A 25,400-nucleotide genomic window follows, 5' to 3' on the forward strand; every position below is an offset into this window, starting at 1 on the left:
AAATTTGCATGGCAGAGCCATCAGAATTTGCATACCGCTATGCGGTTGTATGCAAATTTTCATGTGAAATTTTCACGCAAATTCGCATGGAATCAATTGAAAATCACACAGGCACTGCCATGGTTAAATTCGCGTACAGCGTCATGAAAATTTGTATACAACATGCGAAACTCGCATCCGCATGCAAATTTTTTCCGCAGCGATTCGCACCACACAAGTGGAAATGGGCCCTAATTGGAAGGTTCATGGTTTGCTAAATGGTATTAATGGGCAGCTTTGCAAGAGTCGAAGCTGAAGTGATTGCAGGTGTAATCAAATATAAACTGCAGGTCATTGTGGCATTTTGATGTCTTTCTTGTACCAATATTTGCTTTTAGATTCATAAACCAATATAATAGGACAATGTGTGTGACTTTCTATTTATTTCTGTTAAAGGCAAAGTGCTGCTCATTTGCGCAACAGCGACACTTATGAAAATGTCCTGCGGCAATCCACGGCCTTCTCAAACCCATCAACTGTTGAATTTCTTTTGAATGCTCTGGGAATTGATGAATCTAACCCTCCATCCTTAATACGAGGCCTTCAGAGGTAATGCTGCTCACTCTGTGTATCAAAATAGCAGAAGACTGAAATGGATGTATGGACTTGATGCTGCTGCCATATAGTCAGATTTTCATGGGACATGACTTTAGCGTTTAGGACTCTTGTTAAATATATTATACAGCAAGTTAAACATGATAGGAGTTCAAATAAATGTGTAATTAACCTTTTTGTCATTTGTAGAGAGAACTTCTGTGATCAGGATTATGCTCCATTTTTAAGAAAAAAACAGTCCTCATCATGGGCGCTAAAATGGTAAGATTGCATGTGGTTTATTAGGCCATCTCCAGAGTGGCGATCATAACAGATCAGCAATACTAAGAATGTACCTGAACAAGGCAGCCCAAAAGAATACATTTTAACCAGATGTCCTTAAAAGTAAATAGAAGGCAAAATACTTATCTTGCAGAGGAAACAATGTAGATGAGGTTATTGCTGAAAAGTGACATGATACGAGGTGACAGTGTCAACAAAGTAAATACCTGTTGTTCATAATGTCTTTGGGACGCGGTCTGCGTCCTTGTTCTCCCCCATACTGTTTCAATTTTGCCTCCAAAGAGTACGTTCCGGGTCCTGACCCCGCCCCCTGCTGGGTCGGCATAGCTGACCCTGAAACAGAATGCCTCCATAGCTCCCTGCGCCTGTGCAGTTTGCTTTGCTGCGACGGTGCCTGCGCAGGTCGGGAGTTCTCTCCTCAGTGCGCGCAAGCTATACGTCCTTGTGGACGCTGGGAGTGGCGGACCCAGGGGCAGAGAGCTCCCGACCTGCATAGACTCAGTAGCAGCAAAGTGAACTGCGCAGGTGCGGGGAGCTATGGTGCGATTCTGTTTTAGGGTCAGCTGTGATGACCCAGCGGGGCAGGTTAGTACCTGGAAGGTACTCTTTGGAGGCAAATTTGAAACCGGTCTTGAACAGGCATGTAAATAAGTAGTCATCATGCTCACTGCTTCCCTTGGTCTCCTCCATCCCCATCCTTGGTTGTGCAAGTGCCCCTGGCAGCTTCCTGGTCGGCCGAGTCGTGCATTAGTGCGCAGGCTTTGGCCTGGCTGTGCGTGCCCTTAATTGGGTGGCCAGGAGCAGTCACCGAATGCGCACAACGTAGTCGTGACATCATGTGCTAAGGTCTCCCAGCTATGGACACTTGCAGACGGGCCAGCGCCTGCGCACTAATGCCTGACCTGACCGACCAGGGAGTAGCTCCCAAGGGCATTTGCGCAAGTAAGGAGTGGATGGAGAAGAACAGGGACAGCGGTGGGCATGAGGACTACTTCATGCACACGCCTGCTTCCCCAGTTTTTACTTTGTTTCAGTTCTGGTATCCTTGAAGGCAGAATTTAGATTCTAAACAGCAACTGTTGACAGTCTGATGCAATCTTAAAAATTAAGCTAATAAACTGAAAATAAAAATGAGGCTTATTTCCATGTTACTAATGTACTATTTATCAGATGTACTACATGTAGAATTGTCTTATAAGTTTAGGTTCACTTAAAGAGACACTGAAGCGAAAAAAAATGATATAATGTATTGGTTGTGTACTAAGAATAATTACTAGAAGTTTAGCAGCAAAGAAAATATCCTCATATTTTTATTTTCAGGTTTATAGTGTTTTTTTTCTAACATTGCATCATTCTATAATATGTGCAGATTACACAACACTCAGCATTCAAAATGATTCTTTCAGAGCAGTCTGTGAACTAATGAACTTTCCTCTGGCAGAGGAAAAGTAAATAGTTGAATAACACTTGAGATAATAAAAGTCAGATAACAGCCCTCTCCACAGAGCTTAATTGCTTTTTTGCATAGAGATAACTGGAGTTTCTTAACTCTTCCTGTACTGGAAACAATTAGACTGATGTATCTGATCTTAATGTTTTATTTCTTAGCTGTACTACACATACAAATCATAATATCATAATTTTTTTTTCGCTTCAGTGTCTTTAATGTTCTGTTTATCATTAGTACTACACATACAAGTATCACACACATTTATTTTTATTTCAGATTTGCTTTAAATAAAAATTTAGAACTGCAATTACACTGGATCTAGTTTACTAACTGCAGGGGTGGGAGTACTGAATCCTTCACAGAAGTGTTTTAATATAATATTTTAAAGAGAACCCGAGGTAGGATTTAATTATGTTACTGGGGCACAGAGGCTGGTTTTGCACACTAAGACCAGCCTCCGTTGCCCCATGGTGTGCCTCCATGTCCCCCCTGCGCGCCGCTATAGCCCCTGCAGTGCTGGCGACACGCAGCGTGTCGCCAGCACAATGTTTACCTAAGCGCTGTCTGTCAGCGCCGCATCGGCGCTACCCGCCCGCGTCCCTTCCCTCCTATCAGCGGTAGGGAAGGGACACGGGCGGGTAGCGCCGATGCGGTGGAACGGCGCTGACAGACAGCGCTTAGGTAAACATTGTGCTGGCAACACGCTGCGTGTCGCCAGCACTGCAGGGGGTATAGCGGCGCGCAGGGGGGACATGGAGGCACACCATGGGGCAACGGAGGCTGGTCTTAGTGTGCACAACCAGCCTCTGTGCCCCAGTAACATAATTAAATCCCACCTCGGGTTTTCTTTAAAGTAAATCCTAGCCAGATTTGTTGTATCACTAATGATTTCTGACTGGAGATCTCTGGAAATCCCTCCTGACTTCAGGTCTGTCATGTCTTAAATGCATCTATAAAATATAGCAGAAATAATCTGTCTTTTGCCTTCTTAGCGTGAAACAAGGCGTTGATTACTTCAAGCTGGGTCGCCATGTGGATGCCATGAATGAATACAACAAAGCCTTGGAAATCGATGCTAAAAATGTTGAAGCTTTAGTAGCTCGAGGTGCACTGTGAGTATCTGTTATCTTTTATTCACATTTCACTATTGACAACCTGGGATCTTATAGAAATTGCTATTACCCCGTGATCATTTTATCATGGATAAGGGCCATCCTGATCTCTACAGACATCCCTATCCTCTGCACTAGGCCTTATTCAAAGAGTTTTCCCATTATTTGATATTGTATATTAGGGCTGCACGGTTTTTCGGTTTAAAACCGAAACCGCAGTTTGTGACAAGACGATCTAGTGATCGTCAGTATCCTCGGTTTTTGCCCGCTGTCTCTACGCTTGTGTCTGGCCCCGCTGTGCGCGGATTGGCCAGAAGCAGTGAATATGCATTAGTGTTAATGATCGGGGGGCAGATCCACTCGAGCGAGTGGCCGGGCACACACAGCATTACCAATCACTGTGGATCTGCCCCCCGCTCATTAACACTAATGCATATTCACTGCTTCTGGCCAATCGCGCACAGCGGGGCCAGATACAAGGTACTACAGACAACGGGCCGGGCAGTGCGGGCACAATGTAAGCTGCCGCAGATAGTATACTATCATCACCAGATCGTCTTAACATGAAACGCCTTCCCTAGACCCCCCCCCCCCCCCCCCCTAAAATGCAAAAGCTTGTTTTATACAAAAAAAATTGGGGGGGAAATCGAAATTGCAATTTCTGAGAGAAAAATCGTGCAGGGATTCCTATGGACACTAAATTCATAAATTCATACCCTTATATATGATATTAACCACTACCCGACCGCCGTATAGACAACTGGCGGCCGGGAAGTGGACCCCGCAAGGACCGCAGTATTGACAAATGGCGGCGGTCCTTTTACGGGCATGGGCGGCGCGATCCCGTCATTCGTGACGCGATCGGCCGCCAGGGACTTGCTCCGCCCACCTCACGCTGTATCCCGCCGGCCGTTCGGAAGCACCGGCGGGTTACTAGCACCCGGATCGCCGCATAAAAAGTGTATAATACACTTTGTAATGTTTACAAAGTGTATTATACAGGCTGCCTCCTGCCCTGGTGGTCCCAGTGTCCGAGGGACCACCAGGGCAGGCAGCAGCCACCCTATGTCGCACCCAAGCACACTGATTCCCCCCCCCCGCCCCAGATCGCCCACCCCCCAGACCCCTGTTTGTACCCAATCACCCCCCTAATCACCCATCAATCACTCCCTGTCACTATCTGTCAACGCTATTTTTTTTTTTTTTATCCCCCCCCGTGTACTGTATGCATCTATCCCCCTGATCACCTGTCAATCACCCATCAATCAGCCCCTAACCTGCCCCTTGCGGGCAATCTGATCACCCACACCAATAGATCGCCCGCAGATCCGACGTCGGATCACCTCCCAAGTGCAGTGTTTACATCTGTTCTCTACCCTAAACACCCACTAATTACCCATCAATCACCCCCTATCACCACCTGTCACTGTTACCCATCAGATCAGACCCTAATCTGCCCCTTGCGGGCACCCAATCACCCGCCTACACGCTCAGATTGTCCTCAGACCCACCCCTTATCAATTCACCAGTGCAATATTTACATCTGTTCTTCCCTGTAATAACCCACTGATCACCTGTCAATCACCCCCTGTCACTGCGACCCATCAATCACCCCCTGTCACTGCTACCTATCAGATTAGACCCCTATCTAGACCCCCTAGGGCACTCAATCACCCGCCCACACCCTCAGAACGCCCTCAGACCCCAGCCCTGATCACCTCGCTAGTGCATTGCTTGCATCTATTCCCCCCCCCCTCTCTAATCACACCTTGAGACACCCATCAATCACCTCCTGTCACCCCCTAGCCATCAGATCAGGCCCTAATTTGCCCCGTGTGGGCTCCTGATCACTCGGCCAAACCCTCAGATCCCCCTCAGACCCCCTTCCGATCACCTCCCCAGTGCATTGATTGCATCTTTTTTCCCCTCTAATCACCCCCTGAGACACCCATCAATCACCTCCTGTCACCCCCCCCCCCCCCCCCCCCCCAGCACTCCTATCCATCAGATCAGGCCCAATACAACCTGTCATGTAAGAGGCCACCCTGCTTATGACTGGTTCCTCAAAATTCGCCCCCTCATAGACCACCTGTCATCAAAATTTGCAGATGCTTTTACCCCTGAACAGTCATTTTGAGACATTTGGTTTCCAGACTACTCACGGTTTTGGGCCCCTAAAATGCCAGGGCGGAATAGGAACCCCACAAAGTGACCCCATTTTAGAAAGAAGACACCCCAATGTATTCTGTTAGGTGTATGACGAGTTCATAGATTTTATTTTTTGTCAAAAGTTAGCGGAAATTGATTTTTTTTTTTTCACAAAGTGTCATTTTTCACTAACTTGTGACAAAAAATAAAATCTTCTATGAACTCGCCATACACCTAACGGAATACCTTGGGGTGTCTTCTTTCTAAAATGGGGTCACTTGTGGGGTTTCTATACTGCCCTGGCATTTTAGGGGCCCTAAACCGTGAGGAGTAGTCTTGAAACAAAAATGACCTGTGAAATCCTAAAGGTACTCATTGGACTTTGGGCCCCTTAGCGCAGTTAGGGTGCAAAAAAGTGCCACACGTGGTATCGCCGTACTCAGAAGTAGTATAATGTGTTTTGGGGTGTATTTTTACACATACCCATGCTGAGTGGGAGAAATCTCTCCGTAAATGGACAATTGTGTGTTAAAAAAAAAAAAAATCAAACAATTGTCATTTACAGAGATATTTCTCCCACCCAGCATGGGTATGTGTAAAAATACACCCCAAAACACATTATACTACTTCTCCTGAGTACGGCAATACCATATGTGTGGCACTTTTTTGCAGCCTAACTGCGCTAAGGGGCCCAAAGTCCAACCTTTAGGCTTTACAGGGGTGCTTACAAGCAACCCCCAAAATGCCAGGATAGTAAACACCCCACAAATGACCCCATTTTGGAAAGTAGACACTGCAAGGTATTCAGAGAGGGGCATGGTGAGTCCGTGGCAGATTCCATTTTTTTTTTTTTTGTCGCAAGTTAGAAGAAATGTAAACTCTTTTTTTTTTTTTTGGGTCAGTGTCATTTTCCACTTGTGACAAAAAATATCTTCTATGAACTCACTATGCCTCTCAGTGAATACTTTCGGATGTCTTCTTTCCAAAATGGGGTCATTTGGGGGGTATTTATACTATCCTGGAATTCTAGCCCCTCATGAAACATGACAGGGGGTCAGAAAAGTCAGAGATGCTGGAAAATGGGAAAATTCACTTTTTGCACCATAGTTTGTAAACTCTATAACTTTTACCCAAACCAATAAATATAGGCTGAATGGGTTTTTTTTTTAATCAAAAACATGTTTGTCCACATTTTTCGTGCTGCATGTATACAGAAATTTTACTTTATTTGAAAAATGTCAGCACAGTAAGTTAAAAAAATCATTTTTTTGACAAGTCATGTCTTTTTTGATGAATATAATAAGTAAAAATCGCAGCAGCAATCAAATAGCACCAAAAGAAAGCTTTATTAGTGACAAGAAAAGGAGCCAAAATTAATTTAGGTGGTAGGTTGTATGAGCGAGCAATAAACCGTGAAAGCTGCAGTGGTCTGAATGGAAAAAAAGTGCCTGGCCCTTAAGGGGGGGTAAAGCCCACAGTCCTCAAATGGTTAATTGATATTTGCGCCTTTATAACTTTTGACTTAAGTCAAATGTTTGGACAGGAAGAGTCAGGTTAACAGTGATGTCCCCACCCTTCCATTCCCTCCTTTTCCCCACCCTTAAAGAGTATTCAAGGCGAGATAAAATAAATTAGATACTTATGAAGAGGGAAGCCTACAGACCCCGTAGAGGTTTCCACATCCTCCTGGCCCCCACCATTGTCATGCACGGTCCTCCAGAACATATCCGACTAGAGTTTGTATATGTTACGTGGCTGTGCTACTTTATGCATGAATGTGGCCTTACTGTAACTGTGTGAGTACAAATGTGCCTGCGCAGTAACCAGGAGCCGCTCGTCCATGCTGCACCCACACTCATGCATAAAGAGTGAGGAGGATGTAGGAAGCCCCTAGAGGGTATTGAATGGGGTAGGGAAGAGGTGGGAGGGTGATAAGAGGGAACATTGCCAAAAACTTGCCTCTTCCTGACTGAAAATTTAACTTTAGCTAAAAGTCCATCTTTTCAAGGAGTGATTAAGGGGATCAGGAGGAGCGAGAAGAGGAATGGACAATGCAGAGAGGTATGTTGCTCCTGTATGAATATACCTCTGTGCTTTCCTCTTGGTAGCTTTGCCTAAGATCAGGCATACTTGAAAAACTGGGGATTTCTCAATCAATGTTTGACTAAATCATTAATTGAAATTGATCAGGGATTAGATTGTGAGGCACAGTTAGTAACAAGACTATTTACTGTTTAAAGTGCTGTGGAAGTTGTTGATGCTATACAAATAGTAAATGATAATGATACAAAAAAGCTGTTCATGATGTGGTGGTGATCTGAGACCAGCCAATGCGCTTTGGGTCCTACGGGAGAAAAGCGCTTTATAAATGTTTGTAGTGATCGGCGAGCAATGAATTGCTGCATAGATTTGTACTGTAAGTGGTGTAAAGCTAGCAATGGCAGTGTTCGTATAAATGTTATTTAGAAGCCTACTGTCTTACAGAACAGCACTGTACACTTAACCCTGGACTCCTCCACCGGTAGGAGCGAGCTGTGTGTGTCTTTAGCATTTAGTTCCTGCTTGGAGAGGCACAGAAGCTGAGAAGTCTGACAGCTCATTCACATAGCATACTCTCCCTGTAGATTTAGAGTAAAATCCAAAATCAATTCTCTAGTGCAGATATTATAGACTGGAACTCCAGCGCTTGGAACCATGAGTAGGTGAGTCTGTGTGCGCTGCCTTTATTCCTCCTCGCTTCGCTCTGTAAAACTGCAGGGAGGAAGGGAGGAAGGGGGGGTGACCGGGGGGATGCACGGAGTAAGGGAGGAAATTACATCAGGATTAGCTTTATCTTGCGGAACTAAAGATGGGCCCTGCCAGGAACAGTATTTTATTTTTTTACCATATAAAATTCACTGAAATCAAAACGTGGTACTATACATATGCAAGTAGAGCAAGTAATTATCTATTTGTGTGTTTTTTTTTTTCCTGGCATAGTATGGCTATCAGCTCCTCTTTAAGAAATGCTACAACTTACAGTATGGGTTCTATGGGGCTGGCCAGGGAGCTGCTTTAACGTATTTGCCTGGAATTTGAGTGAAAAAAAGGGCTATCACGGGCTAAAAGTGTTCCACAGACTGGCTATTTTTCACTCCAACCTTTCTTCTTTTCTTTAGGATACATTAAAGACTGACTAGTTCACATTAGATGCTGTACAGTTCAGTATGTTGCACAACAATAGCCGATATGCAAGCTTATGCATAGAAATCGGTGAAATCATGCCTGATGTTTCCCCTTGTCTGGTGCATAAAGTGATACAGTATCACATGACAGCATGTAGTGTTTCTCAACATGTTATTGGTATGTACCCCTATTAAATACTCACCAAGTACCCCCAGCATAGTAAACATTATCAGAAGTACCCCTTGGCAAATATATATTTAACTGTAGTACATAATTGGTTCTAAACAACTTCCAAGCATTTACTATTGCATTTAATTAGCTAAAACACAAATTTGGTGATTTATTATTTTCTAAAACTCTACCTTTTTTTTTATTCTCGGTTAAGTATATCAGGCCTAAGTACCCCCTGGATCCATCAGAAGTACCCCCTGGGGTACACGTACCACACGTTGAGAACCTAGGATCACTGCCACAGTCCTGTTATAGAACACAAGACTGCAGGTAGCCGTGCAATTTACAGTGTGAAAAAAAGCCCAGACAAAAAGCAGTGATTAATGGTAGAAAATTGATGGTAGAAAATGTTAATGTATTTTTTTTTTTTTTTGTAGATATGCTACAAAAGGAAGCCTTAATAAAGCCATTGATGATTTTGAAGTTGCTCTGGAAAATTGTCCAACGCATAAGAATGCAAAAAAATATCTTTGCCAAACTCTTGTGGAAAGAGGACGACAGTGAGTATGCGCTTGGCTTAAAAAAAAAAAAATAGAATTTGGCTATCAGTAATATACAGGCTACCTACCCAGTTAAAGTACAACTGAAGCAAGAGGAGTATGGAGGCTGCCATTTTATTTCCTTTTAGGCTTCTTGCACACAGGGACGTTACAGGCGCACGTTAGTGCAGCCTGTAACGCTCCCCCAACGCACAGCAATGTAACACAAGTGGGCTGTTCACACTGCCCACGTTGGGTTACATTGTAACGCAGCAAAGTGCTGCATGCTGTGCGTTCTACGCGGCTAAGCCGCGTTAGACTGTTTGCACATGCTCAGTCATGTTGGGGAGGAGGGGAGAGCGGCCGGGCACATGGCTAATTAATATTCACTGCACTCAGTGACGTGCAGTGTTTACTTCCTGGAGCGGCCGCTCTGTGCGTCGATTGGCCGGGCGGGACCACGTGATGCCGCATGCGTCCAAGAGTACGCATAGCGGCATCACGGACGCCAGAGTGAGCTGCACAACGCGGCTCACTCCGACGTCCACACCAGAGAGCACCAGACCTTGCGTTAGGGGCACGTTATGTGCCCTATAACATTCCCTAAACGCAACGTCCTGGTGTGTAACTAGCCTTAAAGAGAGTCTGAAGCGAGAATAGATCTCGCTTCAGACCTCATAGCTAGCAGGGGCATGCGTGCCCCTGCTAAAACGCCGCTATAGCGCGGCTTAGCGGGGGTCCCTGTCCCCCCAAACCCCCTCCGAGCAGTGGGGGAGCGCTTCCTGGTTGGGGCAGGGCTAACCGCCGCAGCCCTGCCCCATGCGCGTCTGTCAGACGCGTACCTCCGCCTCTCCCCCGCCCCTCTCAGTCTTCCTTCACTGAGAGGGGCGGGGGAGAGGCGGCGATGCGCGTCTGATAGACGCGACTGGAGGCAGGGCTGCAGCCGTTAGCCCTGCCTCCAGGAAGATCAGGTCCAGCGACCTTTTTTCCGACCCAGGTTTGCGGGGGGTGGGTTGGGGGTGAAGGGACCCCCGTTAAGCCGCGGGATATCGGCGTTTTAGCAGGGGCACACGTGCCCCTGCTATATATAAGGCCTGAAGCGAGATTTAGTCTCGCTTCAGTGTCTCTTTAAGCAATACCAGTCGCCTGCCTATTCTACTGATCATCTGCCTCTAATACTTTCAATACTTTCAGCCAGAGTCCCTAAACAAGCATACAGCATATCAGGTGTTTCTGACACTATTGTCAGATCTGACGAGATTAGCTGCATGCTTGTTCAGACACTACTGCAGCCATATAGATCATCAGGGCTGCCAGGCGACTGGTATTGTTTAACCTCCTTGGCGGTTCAATTTTTCCGCCAAGGAGGCTGCAATGTACTTTTTTGAATTTTTTTTTGTTTCATGTAGCTACCTGAGTGGTAGCTACATAAAACACCACTAGAGGGCGCATGTGTCCCTCTAGTCCGATCGCCGCCGGCAACAAAAGTAAACGGGATTGCGTATAGAACGCGATCTCCTGTTTGGCGGCTTCTGTCGCCATGGCTACAATCGGAATGACGTCATTGACGTCAGACCCATCCGATCCAGCCCTTTGCGTTGCCCGGGACGGACTGGTCCGGGCTGCGCAGGGCTCTGGCGGGCCCTCTTCTGCCGCTGCGTGCGGACGATCGCCGCAGAGCGGTGGCGCTCGAGCTGGAGGCGCAGCTAGCAAAGTGCTAGCTGCGCTTAGAGCACTTTGCAGAACTGAAATCTCCCCACCAGGGGCTGATATCCTCCACGGCGGCTTACCCCGAGCTCAGCTTGGGGTTACCGCTAAGGAGGTTAAAAGGAAATAAATATAGCAGCCTCCATATACCTCTCACTTCAGTTGTCCTTTAAAGAGGAACTCCAGCCTAAACGAACATACGGTCATTAAGTTACATTAGTTATGTTAGTTAAAATAGGTAATATAATCTCTTACCCACACTGTTTTAAAAGAACAGGCAAATGTTTGATTTCATGATGGCAGCCATCTTTTTGGTTGAAAGGAGGTGACAGGAAGCATGAGACACAGTTCCAACTGTCCTGTGTCCTGAGCACCTCTCACAGTTGCTAGGCAATGTGAATAACATAGCAAATCCCATCATGCTCTGCACAGCATCAGGGAAAAAAAGCCTGGGCTTTTTTCTTTGATGGGTGGAGCTTAGCTAAAAATGCAGCTAAAAATGACTTCTATGAGAAAAACAAAGTTCTGATGCTGTGAAACTGTTAAAGAAACACCAAGCCTTTTCAGTTCTGCTGAGTAGATTTTTAGTCCGGAGGTTCACTTTAAGTAATGAAAAGTCATAACCACAAGGATTTTCGGGGGAAACAGTAGCAATATAAAGCAGGGTGAAATCTCTTCAGTGAAGACAGACCATGATGGAAACACTTTTACAAGCGTGTTTTTGTTACTTTCACTGGTAGAAATGTTTTCCTTACTTCCTGTCTTGCTAACATCGGCTATTAAAAGAATAGTTGATGGGAGTGTGAGAAGTAATATTTATTTCATTGATATAATTCTGACCCTTTATTTGTGTTGTCTTCAAGACTCTATAACTGTCAAAATCCAGTAATCATTTGTAAAACACATAAACATTGATGTGTCTTTATTATAGGCTTGAAGAAGAAGATAAGCTTCTGAATGCAGAGACTTATTACACTAAAGCGTCGTCAATTGACAAAACGTTCACTGAAGCTGAGGAGGCACTACATAAAGTCCGTCTGTGTATACAGGTGATCCTTTATTTTCTCTTATTTCAAACAAAAGGAAGAGAGAAGGATGTGCACTTGTACTGCACAGTGTTATTTGTACATGAATTCTTTGTGAAGACTTTAAATTGGGAAGATTTATTCCAGATTCCAGTTCTTGATTAGTATGGCATTCATGCAGTGCTGCAGCTTCAGTCATACACGAGTGCATGGGGGCAGCTTCTCCTAACTCATGTGATGAGGCATATACACTCTGTGCTGGAAATAGATCAGGGCCTGTCTGTGCTACTGCCTGCATTCCAAACTGAATAGCATCATGGCAATAGGATTAGCTGCTGCTAAATATGCCAGAACTGGACATAATATACTGTGACCACATTAGCTGTAAGGAGCGACACACTCTTAACATGGACACCTTGTAGGTTTTTTTTTGTTTGTATTTTAATCATGTACATTTTTATATTCCATTCATCAGATAAGTGTAATATCTTACCCGTGTTTCCCCGAAAATAAGACACTGTCTTAGATTAATTTTTGCTCCAAAAGTTGTGCTAGGGCTTATTTTCAGAGGACGTCTTATTTTTGGGGGTAACGCTGGTAGTTTTCCTATACAAAATGTATATACTACATTCCCTGCTGAAACACAAGCAGCATACACAGAGCTTGTGGTTTGCAGATATTGGCTCTCGCTTCCAAGAAACAGATTCTGCTGCTCATGTGGGGAAGAGTCTTTCTTGCAGGTAGATTAGGCTCACCACAGCAATGATAGGATAAGCTGTGCCCTGGGAAAAGGTGAAGAGGTGAAGTGCTGCTGATGCTTATCACAACAGATCAGGAAGGCTGGCTCCAACAAAAACACAAATTGCCTGACACATATAGAGGACTGTAGAACTCACATTATACTGCTGCTCTCCTGTATCCAGGCTTTGTATTGAGCGTGACATGCTGGTGTCATGTGGGCTGCTGCTTGGGCTTACATTCGGGGGATGTCTTATATTTCAAGCATGCTAGGAATTTCTGCTAGGGCTTATTCTCAGGGGATGTCTTACTTTAGGGGAAACACGGTATTATCACTGTATAACAAGTGTGATGTTTTTGTTAATATCTATCCTGTAATACTGATGATGTCTTTCTGTGTGTGTTCCCTCCTGCTCTGAACTGCTGGTGCTGCGGCTTTGAAAATCCATTGTTGCTCTTCCCATATTGAAACTGGACTGTGATACCTAAACTACCACTTCCACTGGGCCTTGGTCGATGTAAACTGGTTTGTATGAAATCTATTCTCTACTTTCACATTTTTGTGCTTCCTTTTTATTTTTTTCCCCTCCTCCCTCCCTTTTTGTTCTGCTCCTTTCTGGTCCAACTGTTACACGCGATGTGGGTGTGCTGCCTGTACTTCTGGTGTAATGGGTTTTACTGCCTCTCTTGCCTACTAATGTTTTGCATATTTGGAAACTTCATCCTGTCTGGCAATGCTTGCGAAATGGGTTGCTTTGCTAAATATTAACTGGGAAACTCTGCATCTCACATTTCATCATGCCTTCTGTTTTTTGTTTTATTTCTTTACTGTGTTTTATATTTTGCAAATTCCAAAATCGTGCACTTTTTATTGTGGGAAATGGTAAATACTGGCTGTTTAATTCTAATGCCAAAAATAATAATAATAATGTTCTTTGATGATTAAATTTAAAAAAAGAAATCTATGGAAAAAAGAGAGAAACCTGATGAGAAGGAAGAAAAAGCCAAAGAAAAGAAAATAGAAACCAGTGCAGAAAAACTGCGTAAACTGCTAAAAGAAGAGAAAAGGTATTTATATTTTAACTTGTTTCAAAGAACCCGAGAAAAGGTTTGTCTATGGCGTTTAAGAAATCAGGGCTGTGGAGTCGGTACAAAAATCCACCGACTCAGTTTAGGATTCCACCGACTCCTCGACTCCGACTCCTCTAATTTGCATATTACAATCTTGTTGATTGAAAGTATGTAACATGAAATTCGTCTCTTAACTGCCAACGCTTAAAGAGAGTCTGAAGCGAGAATAGATCTCGCTTCAGACCTCATAGCTAGCAGGGGCATGCGTGCCCCTGCTAAAACGCCGCTATAGCGCGGCTTAACGGGGGTCCCTGTCCCCCCAAACCCCCTCCGTGCAGCGGGGGAGCGCTTCCTGGTTGGGGCAGGGCTAACCGCCGCAGACCTGCCCCATGCGCGTCTGTCAGACGCGTATCTCCGCCTCTCCCCCGCCCCTCTCAGTCTTCCTTCACTGAGAGGGGCGGGGGAGAGGCGGCGATGCGCGTCTGATAGACGCGCTGGCGAGGCAGGGCTGCAGCCGTTAGCCCTGCCTCCAGGAAGAGTTTTCCCTACGACCATTTTACGACCAACTTTTGCGGGGGGTGGGTTGGGGGTGAAGGGACCCCCGTTAAGCCGCGGGATAGCGTCGTTTTAGCAGGGGCACACGTGCCCCTGCTATATATAAGACCTGAAGCGAGATTTAGTCTCGCTTCAGTGTCTCTTTAAAGGGAAGGTTCAGGGAGGGAGGTAAAAAAATAAAAATCAATATCCACTTACCTGGGGCTTCCTCCAGCCCGTGGCAGGCAGGAGGTGCCCTCGCCACCGCTCCGCAGGCTCCCGGTGGCCGACCCGACCTGGCCAGGCCCGGCTCTTCTGCGCTCCAAGGCCTGGCACTTCTGCATCCCACGCAGCCGCGCTGACGTCATCGGACGTCCGCCGGGCTCTACTGCGCAGGCGCAGAACTACTGCGCCTGCGCAGTAGAGCCCGGCGGACATCCGATGACGTCAGCGCGGCTGCGTGGGACGCAGAAGTGCCAGGCCTTGGAGCGCAGAAGAGCCCGACCTGGCAGCCGGCCTGGCCAGGTCGGGTCGGCCACCGGAGACCACCGGGAGCCTGCGGAACGGCGGCGAGGGCACCTCCTGCCTGCCATGGGCTGGAGGAAGCCCCAGGTAAGTGGATATTGATTTTTATTTTTTTACCTCCCCTCCCTGAACCTTCCCTTTAAGAATTTTAAAAGACAACTGAAGTGCGAAGGATATGGAGACTGCCAAATGTATTCACTTTAGCCATAGACTAAAACTAGTCCTTGGTAAGAGTACTTGTAAAAGGTACAAACCGGAACAAAGAACATCTATCAGGCCCTAGGCAATGTAACTGTAGGTACATGTAAGAGTGATGTGCAGGTACTCTGCAGGGGAATAAGGAGATTCTTCCTCTATTACACATTCTTCATGCACAATCTGGACCACAACACCTCTGTGTTCAGTGTGCACAACATTCTCAGTTGATTCCCTGCAGCTCTGTGGAGAGTGGATATGTTGAGTATAGTACTACTGTGTAACAAAGTAAACCTGAGACAGATGAAATTAAAGTTTTATGCAAATATACAAATGTATTGCTCATGAAATCAAATAATTTGATATGTTGTTAAAATTTGGTTTGATGACTACGAATTAAATGGTACCTGAGAAGGATGAAAAGAAAAAAAATGTATACATACCTGGGACTTCCTCCAGCCCCCATTCAGGCTAATCAGTCACTCACTGTCTTCCTCCGCCACTTGGATCTTCTGCTATGAGTCCAGGTACTTGAGCCAGTCTGGCGTAGTGCACATGCACACACTCCGCTGCTGGGAGCATACAACACCTGCGCAGCACTATTGTTCCTGGCTGTGGAAGCGGCATGCGGCCGGACTGCGCTGACTGGCTGAATTACCAGGACTCATAGCAGAAGATCCAGGTGGTGGAGGTGGACAGCGAGGGACTGATTAGCCTGAAGGGGGCTGGAAGAAGCCCCAGGTATGTATAAAACTTTTTTCTTTTCATCCTTCTCAGGTACCATTTAATTCGTAGTCCCCAAACCAAATTTTAACAACCTATCAAATTATTTGATTTCATGAGCAATAAATTTGTATATTTGCATAAATCAGAATCAACAGAATTATTACTATCTCATTGACCATCTTTATTAGTGACACGGCTACACATCAGGCTTTACACTTACAGGCTCTTGTACAGAAGCCATGCATGAGCAACTTCATTCCACTACACTCCATGCATTCCCAGTATGGAGCAGCTTGTGAAGCATGGCCACAATCTCATATTAGACAAGCATTTGCTTGAGCGTCCCAACCCTGGATCGGTGGGCTCGAGGAGGATTGGGGAGGCCTCTGGATTATCCATAGGCATCCCACTACTGAAGTAATTTAATTTTTACTTTAAATCCTACTTCAGGTATCCTTTTATTTGGCTTCAGCTCCAGTCTTGGTACTTTTATACACATTTACAGAAACAAATTAATTGTACTATTTCTATACCATATTCTGTCCTACCTCTTGTAAATAATTGCTTAGATTCAAGAAACCATGCACTACAGACATTTTTTTTCCCCCCTCAAAATATGTAAGTAGCAGTCATTTATTTTATAGCTCCGACATGTAGTGTTTAGTAAATCAACTTCAGTAAAAAAAAAAAAAAGTGAAACCAGCATATACTTGTGCATCTCAATAAATGAAAACTCATATGCAGTATAGTAGTAAATGAATTATACACAGTGTTCAAGTGTTTGTTTCATTTTGCGGATTATTGCCTCCAGGCAACAAAAATCCCTACTTTAGTACCTCAGAAAATTAGAACTGTGAACACGTCTGTTATTGTAGACTGCGGCTGGAGTTAGTGCTTCAAGAATTGCCGCACACAGACGTATCCAAGCCATGGGTTACATCAGTCGCATTCCGTGTGTCAAGCCACTCCTGAACCAGAGACAACGTCAGAAGCATCTTACATGGGCTACATGGGAGAAAATGGGCTGGACTGCTGCTCAGTGGTCCAAAGTTCTCTTTCAGATGAAAGTAAATTTAATTTGAATATCAAGAACCCAGAGTCTAAAGTAAGAGTGGACAGGCAATAGAATACAAGTTGCTTGAGGTCCAGTGTGAAGTTTCCACAGTCAGTGATGATTTGGGGAGCCATATTATCTGCTGGTGTTGGTTTGCATTGTTATAACGGGTCCAAATTCAGCACAGACATCTACCAGGAAATTGCAATGGAAACAGAGGCGCCAGCAGAGTAAAAATTGATCATTGGTAAAACCAGATAAAACTTGGGGTTAAGGGGGGGGGGGGGGTACTACGAATCTTTTCTATAGGTACACTGACCTTTACCAAGCAAGGAAGACATACAGATGTTATGTCCAATAATGAATTTTTTACTGTGTCATATAGGGCACAGCATATAAATTGATATAGAGTTTTGGCGTTCATTATCTGCATTTGATATTTTTTAGTTGTTCTTATATAAACATTGGAACATAATAAATCTGCTAGTGTAGGCAGATGTTATTTTATATGTTGCGGTTTTATATTGCAGTTACTCCTATCTGTATTATTGCCTGAGGAAGTGGGCTAGAGACCCGCGAAACGCGTTGCATTTGTTTTGGAGTATGGATTAAATCTTGTTTAACCTTCTTGGCGGTATACGTTCGTGGTAAGCCGCGCAGGAGGTTTTCTCCGGCCCTGCTGGGCCGATTTTAATTTTTTTTTCTGCTGGACGCAGCTAGCAATTTGCTAGCTGCGCCAGCACACTGATCGCCACCGGCCTGCGCCCGATCGCCGCTATCCGTTCCGGCGCGCGGGGCCCCCCCCCCAGACCCCGTGCGCTGCCTGGCCAATCAGTGCCAGGCAGCGCCGAGGGGTGGATCGGGACTCCCAATGACGTCACGGCGTCCGCCATGGCGACGGGGGAAGCCCTCCAGGAAATCCCGTTCTTTGAATGGGATTTCCTGATCGGAGATCGCCGAAGGCGATCGAAGAGGGCGGGGGGATGCCGCTGAGCCCTGGGCTCGCTACATGATTTAAAAAAAAACAAAAAACTGCCGCGCTGCCTCCTGGCGGAATTTTTCATACCGCCAGGAGGGTTAAACCATACATAGTGGTTGTGTTTTGTTTTTGGGAGGCAAGTCCACCCTTGAAACCCCCCCCCCCCCCCCCTAACTTTTATTAGTTTTTACCTATGATCAATTTTTACTCTGCTGGCGCCTCTGTTTCCATTGCAATTATTGTTATCCACCTGGTGGATGGGTGAACACTCCTTCTTTCCTTCTACAGAGAGCGACTTTTTAGCCTGAGTGGGGACAGGCTTAATATCCCCATAAGTGCTTTTAAGTGGTTGCCTGAACCCGGCAACTTATACTTGTGAGTATATTTCTATTTGCTGCTACCTTGGCATTCCTTTATCATCAATAATACACTATTGGGGGCTCTATTGTGTTTTCCTTTCTTTTACATCTACCAGGAAATGTTAGAGAACTTCCTGCGTCCCATTGCTGACAAGCTTTTAGGGAAAAGCAGATTTCATTTTCCAGCAGGACTTAGTACCTGCCCACACTGCCAAAAGCACTAATACCTGGTTTAATGACCATGGTCTCACTGTGCTTGATCGGCCAGCAAACTCACTTGACTTAAATCCTATAGAGCAGCGCTTCCCAGCCCTGTCCTCAAGTAGCACCAATAGTACTTGTTTTGCAGAAAACCACAAACATTCACAGGTGAGGTAAATTGTGTCTAGAGCCGATTAATTACCACTCTGGATTGCAACAAAACATTCACTGGTGGTGGTTCTTGAGGACAGGGTTGGGAAGCCCTGCTATAGATAATCTATAGGGTGTTGTCAAGAGTGAGATGACTCCAAACACAAAAATGCAGGAGCTGAAGGCTGCTATCAAAGCTTTCTGGGCTTCCATAACACCTTAGCTTTGCCATAGGCTGGTTGCCTCTATGCCACACCGCATTGAAGCAGTAGTTCATGCAAAAGGAGCCCCAATAAAGTATTGAGTGCATACATAGACATACTTTTCTGCAAGCCAAGATTTCTGTATTAAATATCTGTTTTTGTTTTACTTTTTGGTGTTATGTAATCTAATTTTATGAGATACTGAATTTGGGGTTTACATTGTCCATAGGTCCTAATTGGCTAAATGATTGAAATATATTACTCTGTGATAGTTTATAGGCGCTTCACTTTTTGAATTGAATTACAGAAATGAACTTTTTGATACTCTAATTTTTTGGAATGCACTAGTATGTTCCATTTTTCCTGCTCCTAGCCATGCGTACTTCAGTTGGTGCAAGCCACAGTGTACATAACATTGTGCATTTCTTCAGCTGTTTACTCGCCAGACTGATTTCCTGTTATTTACATATTTAAGTGAAGGTGGGGGGGGAAGGCTGCGCATCCTTAAACACATGTTGCAATTGAATGGTTAATCGCACAGGCATACACCGCCTCTGCCAGACTGAAAAATGCATGCCCTGCATTCAAGACAAGTGCTAACATTTATTAAACTAGGAGGTATTTTAGCTTCCAATATGGTTTGCATGCAAAGTATATTATACTAGACACTTGCGCCACGGTGAGGCAAACCTCCGGGCAAGTGACCTAACCTAAATTTAAAACCTCGGGAGCAGCTATGCAAAAAAAATGTGTAACTTACCTTTTGGTAGAGCAGCAAGGAGAATGCCAGCGCATACCACTACCAGTAACTATGTAACTGTCAGGTTAGTTGCTCCCAGCCCCTCCTCCTGTGTTTCCTGTTTGCATGATAAGTAGTAGCAGATTTGCATATGATTTGCATCTGAATTGAATGCGAAGTGTGCAGAAAGTCTATGTAGGTGCTACACACTGAGCTGGTGGTCATTTCAGATGCAGCCTTAGTGGTATGCGCTGGCGTTCTCCTTGCTACATATTTAAGTGCCCTACCACTTTTTCAGCAAAGCTCACTGGTGGTTGTTTAGAGGTGACGTTGACCTCTCCTTCCCCCCCCCCCCCACCCCTTCCTGCCTTGGTGCACCAATCAAATCCCGTGGCCACAGTGGCGTAGCTAAGGACACCAGAGCAAGTTTTACATGGGGCCATCCAAGCACTCTATACATAACACTTCAAATGGTGCACCAAATCCTGCCAAGGACAAGCACAGTGTCAGAGGTGGAAGAAGGGAATGGGAACCAGTTTGTTGATTACTACTATTCAAAGCATCTATAGAAGTAATGATTACCAGCACAGGACCAATAGAGTTAATAATGTGGTTGAATTAGGCCCAAGGGCCCTGGTGCAGTTGCAACTTCTGCATCCCCTATTGATATGCGCCACAGCTTGGCCATTATATGGAGGACATTTTTCAGGCCATTTGTAGATGCTTACAAGCCATCCACAAGATGGCACTGTTGGTGCCATCTGAATGTATAGCAAGAATGCTGCATGGCAAAATGTTTGCTATTCATACAATTATTAAAAGTTAAAAAAAATTGTTTAGAGAGATGTTTAATTGACCTGGGATACTCTTTAAGCAAATGGCTATTACAGTTGAGTTAGCCATATGGTCCCTGCCAAAGAAAAAGGTGATTGTTGAGTCACAGCCTTTCACAAATGCCATTTCTGCAGACAATATCAGTAGAGACTTTGAGTAACTGGTGGAGGGTGCTTGGAGCTCTATATGCAGATATTTAATAAAATTACATTTACTACATCTTAATACAGCTGCATGTTTACTGTCAAAAAATGTACCATATATACTCGCATACAAGCCAAATTTTTGACCCCCAAAAAGGGGGTCAAAAGTTGGGGGGTCGGCTTGTATGCGAGTCTTCCCTGGTGGTCTAGTGGTGGGTGGTCGGGTGGTCCGCGCCCCGCTCCCCCCCCCCTCCCCGCTCCCCCCGCGGCCGCCGCTGCTATTTTACCTTCTTAGACAGCGGCCGCTTCCTAATCCGCGTTCCTCTTCTTTCTCAGAGTGTCAGTGTATCACAGCAGCGCGCCAGGCGCTGCTGCTGTGACGATGCAGGGGGCAGGAAAGAGCGGTTCCCTTGGTAACGGCGATACAGATCGCCGTTATAGGGAGCCGCGCTATTTCCTGCCCCCTGCATCGTCACAGCAGCAGCGCCCGGCGCGCTGCTGTGAAACACTGACACTCTGAGAAAGAAGAGGAACGCGGATTAGGAAGCGGCCGCTGTCTAAGAAGGTAAAATAGCAGCGGCGGCCGCGGGGGGAGCACTACCCACCTATGCTGGGCACTATACTGGCTATGCTGGGCACTATACTGGCTAAACTGGGCACTATACTGGCTAAACTGGGCACTATACTGGCTAAACTGGGCACTATACTGGCTAAACTGGGCACTATACTGGCTAAACTGGGCACCATACTGGGGCACTATACTGGCTAAACTGGGCACTATACTGGCTAAACTGGGCACTATACTGGCTAAACTGGGCACTATACTGGCTAAACTGGGCACTATACTGGCTAAACTGGGCACTATACTGGCTAAACTGGGCACTATACTGGCTAAACTGGGCACTATACTGGCTAAACTGGGCACTATACTGGCTAAACTGGGCACTATACTGGCTAAACTGGGGCACTATACTGGCTAAACTGGGCACTATACTGGCTAAACTGGGCACTATACTGGCTAAACTGGGCACTATACTGGCTAAACTGGGCACTATACTGGCTAAACTGGGCACTATACTGGCTAAACTGGGCACTATACTAACTAAACTGGGCACTTTACTAGCCATACTGGGGCACTATACTAGCTAAACTGGGCACTATACTAGCTAAACTGAGGCACTACCTACCTATACTGGGCACTATACTGGCTATACTGGGCACTTTACTAGCTATACTGGGCACTATACTAGCTATACTGGACACTACCTACCTATACTGGGCACTATACTAGCTATATTGGGACACACTGGGGGGCTGCACCAATCCAGCATTTCCTACCCCCGGCTTATATGGGGGTCAATCATTTTTCCCTGTTTTTTCAGGGAAAAGTTGGGGGGTCGGCTTATATGCGGGTCGGCTTATATGCGAGTATATACGGTAATTGGCAAGATGTCCGATAAACAGTTTATAGGAAAATGTTTGTTGCAAAGGTACTTAAATTACTTGCTTTGATGTTAGTAGGAAGAAGAAACGAAAGAGAAAGTCGTTGTCATTGTCCTCAAGCAGTTCTTTTTCAGACTCCTCTTCCTCGGACAGTTCTTCCTCTTCTGACAGCCATAGAAAACACAAAAAGAGGAAGCGTCGCAGAAAGCATTCAACGTCGTCCAGTCGCTCAAAGAAGCATTCTTCTAATGTGTCAACCCACAGCAAAGAGGAGGCATTTACGCCCCCTGCAGACACCTCTGCCTCATTTCTGAAACTAGACATACGTAGAGGATATGAAGACAAGGACCGACCTGGTCACCAGCAGAAGTCTGTAGAAGGCAAAACAAGGTATCGCTCCTTGTCTTCCTCATCCTTAGAATTTGTGGATCCTTTAGGAGGAAGATCTGAAGATTCAAGAGATTCTTACAGCAGTGCAAAGACTCAAGCCAGTAGTAACGTATCTTACAAAACTGCCTCGTCTAGCAAATACAAATCTGAGAGGAGAGATTGCTCAGAATCTTACCACAGGAAAAATGAGGCCAAGCCTAAATCCTATTATTCTGATCAACAAGCTATACAGAAACCTTACAGAAGAAATTCTGATTCTTTTCAGTGTAAGGTTCGTACTTCTGAGCATGATCCTATTGAACGGAGGTCCAGCTGGAGTAACAGTCGACCATCACATACGCAAACTGTCCAAGCCAGTGGAAGCACATCTCACAGAGATGACCAACAGGAAAGTGACAAAGCCCAGGGTACTAACACAACTAGTAACAAGGCTTTGCCTGGGAATCTACTAAACATTCTCAGTCAGATTGCTGAGTTTGAGAAGGAAAAGGGTGTTAAACAAAAAAGTAAATAAAAAAATCTTTTTGCAAAGGCTGTTCTGGAATTACAAATATATTTCACTGTTGGAAAGTAAACCAGCTATTTAAAAAAAAAAAAAAAAAAAAAGTTTACATTTTAGCCACTTGGTTTATTCAGTTTTTGTATGCTGTATCCATAAAGCTGGTGGCTGTCATCTAGTCATGGATGGCCTTTTTTTCTCTCAGATCTTATCCCACTTCACCTACACAAATATTTTAACTAGAGTGGATGAATCACTGACAGAGTAAAATGCTTTAATTGGCTGCTATTTCACTTGTGTGGATAGTAGTTGGAGCCATCGGCAAATCAGTGCACACCTTTAAATTAAAGGGAATCTGAAGTGAATATAAACTTATGAGATAATGATTTGTTTGTGTAGTACAGCTAAGAAATAGAACATTAGAAGCACAAATATGAGTATCATATTGTTTCCAGTACAGGAAGTGTAACTTCAAGAAGACAACTTCAGTTATCTATGCAAAAGAGCTTCTCTGAGCTCTCAGACCAAACTTGGTGGGCTACAGTTGTGTTTTCTGAAGCACTTCTCTAAACCTGTCGCTCACTGTGTCTTGTTTGTTTAAGGTTTTACTACAGGAAAGTTCAAAGGGTCATTAGTTTTGCTCTGTTTTAGTTTAAAATAGAAGTTTGTAAACTGCAAATATTAGAGAATGATCCAATATTATTAAAATAAAGCTATATGACTGAAAATAAAAATAAGGCTTTTCTTTGCTACTGATGTTCTATTAATTATCCATACTACACATACAATTCATTATATTAGAAGTTTATTTTATTTTTATTTTTTGCTTCAATGTCACTTTAATTAGGAATACGGATGGAGTGAATTGTTCTACTGCAAAAAGTCCATGGGCAGCCTGTCTCAGTACTACTTCTGGGTCAACAAGGTCCCTCAGCAAGCACACGCCATGTGCACCGCAAGCCCGGCCACAGGCGCGTGATCAAGGACTACTGAGGGACCTTGCTGACCCGGAAGTAGTAGAGGCAGAGGCTGCCCATGGACTGTTCGCAGTAGAACAGTTCACTTTATTCCTAATTAGGAATGGTATCTCTCCAATTAGTGTAGAAACTACTTTAAAGAGGAATGACATAATAGAATGCAGCAAATTATTCAGGATACCCACTTTTACTTTAAATATCATGGTTTCAGCATCAGAAACACTTCCTATGGCTAAATATGTTGTCGGGAATTTGTACGTAGGTCTGGGGAATTCACACTCCTGAGCATTCTGGGAGACTAGCTATTTTTTTTTTTTTTGTACTGGCTTTGGAATGCTCAGTAACTGAACATTCTGCAGAGATCACTTGCCAGTACTGAAGGTGTTGCCGCCTGTGATAAAGTAAAGCAGAGACGGTAAATATTTTACAATGGGCAAACACTGACAAAATAATTTACAAAAGAAAACGATAGAGCAATTTTATTCATTGTTATTTTGGTTACAGTTCGTTTAATTTTTGCTTGGCGTAACATAGCCTGATTCACTTAGCTGCAGGCTAAATCCTTCAACTTGGCACACAATTGTAGTCATGATTACATCCTGCTCAGGTGGGCGATGCTGCATCAGCGGAAAATTAACCACTTAAGGACCAGGGCTTTCTGCAGTGATCGGTGCTGCGTGGGCTCTCCAGCCCGCAGCACCGATCAGGATTGAGCCTTGGTGATCAGACTCCCCCCCCCCCCCCCCCCTTTTTTCCCCACTAGGGGGATGTCCTGCTGGGGGGTCTGATCGCCGCCGGCTGTTTGTGATCTGTGGGGGGGGGGGGGGCGGCTCTTCAAAGCCCCCCTCCGCAGCATTTTCGGCGCTCCCTCCTTCCCCTCACCTCCCTCTCCCTCCATGGGCTGCGCAGGACGGATACCCGTCCTGCGCATTGAAGGATAGGCTTCAGCCTATCATATGCCAGCGATCCCCGGCCAATCAGAGGCCGGGGATCGCCGATCTACGTCACGACGCTGCTGCGCAGCAGCGCTGTGTGATGTAAACAGCGGGGATGTCTTCCCCGCCTGTTTACAGTTTGCTCTCCGGGTGTTCAGCGGCCATTTCCATGCTATACCACTAACGACCCACCGACGCCTATTGGCGTTAGGCGGTCGTTAAGTGGTTAATGTGGACCCAAATTAAAAATACAAGATTTCAGAAATAAAATCTATTTCTAACTTATAATAAATAGTGGCCTTCTTTCAGCTGTATGATGACAAATATAAAATATTTTACATTTATTGGAGGAACCCCTCCCTTACTTTTATATTGCCGGGACAGAATCTGGCAGACTGGTGGAGGAGATAAAAAAAAAAAAACACAGGCTGCTACTGATGATGTCACAGGGGAGGTGATCTCAGCTTGTGTTAGATTTCACATAGACGACGCCCCTGTGAGGGAGGGTAGCT

At 45.1% G+C, this 25,400-nt stretch overlaps 1 protein-coding gene across 3 annotated transcripts in view; it reads left to right on the plus strand.

The window, feature by feature from the left end:
- The window catches only part of TTC14 (tetratricopeptide repeat domain 14), a 60,628-nt gene extending 37,620 nt beyond the window's left edge, over positions 1-23,008 (plus strand). For 2 of the 3 annotated variants that reach the window (XM_068281075.1, XM_068281074.1), the window contains exons 6-12: positions 436-588; positions 784-855; positions 3,319-3,438; positions 9,360-9,482; positions 12,100-12,217; positions 13,890-13,999; positions 22,163-23,008. In XM_068281075.1, the coding sequence (XP_068137176.1) occupies positions 436-588; positions 784-855; positions 3,319-3,438; positions 9,360-9,482; positions 12,100-12,217; positions 13,890-13,999; positions 22,163-22,991 (1,525 nt within the window). In that variant the 3' untranslated portion in view covers positions 22,992-23,008. Of the gene's footprint in view, positions 1-435; positions 589-783; positions 856-3,318; positions 3,439-9,359; positions 9,483-12,099; positions 12,218-13,889; positions 14,000-22,162 lie in introns of those variants that run through there. The other variant, XM_068281076.1, reaches the window with a different exon arrangement.
- Positions 23,009-25,400: the final 2,392 nt, after the last annotated feature.

This window comes from Hyperolius riggenbachi, chromosome 4 (assembly GCF_040937935.1).
Source record: "Hyperolius riggenbachi isolate aHypRig1 chromosome 4, aHypRig1.pri, whole genome shotgun sequence".
NCBI lineage: Eukaryota > Metazoa > Chordata > Amphibia > Anura > Hyperoliidae > Hyperolius > Hyperolius riggenbachi.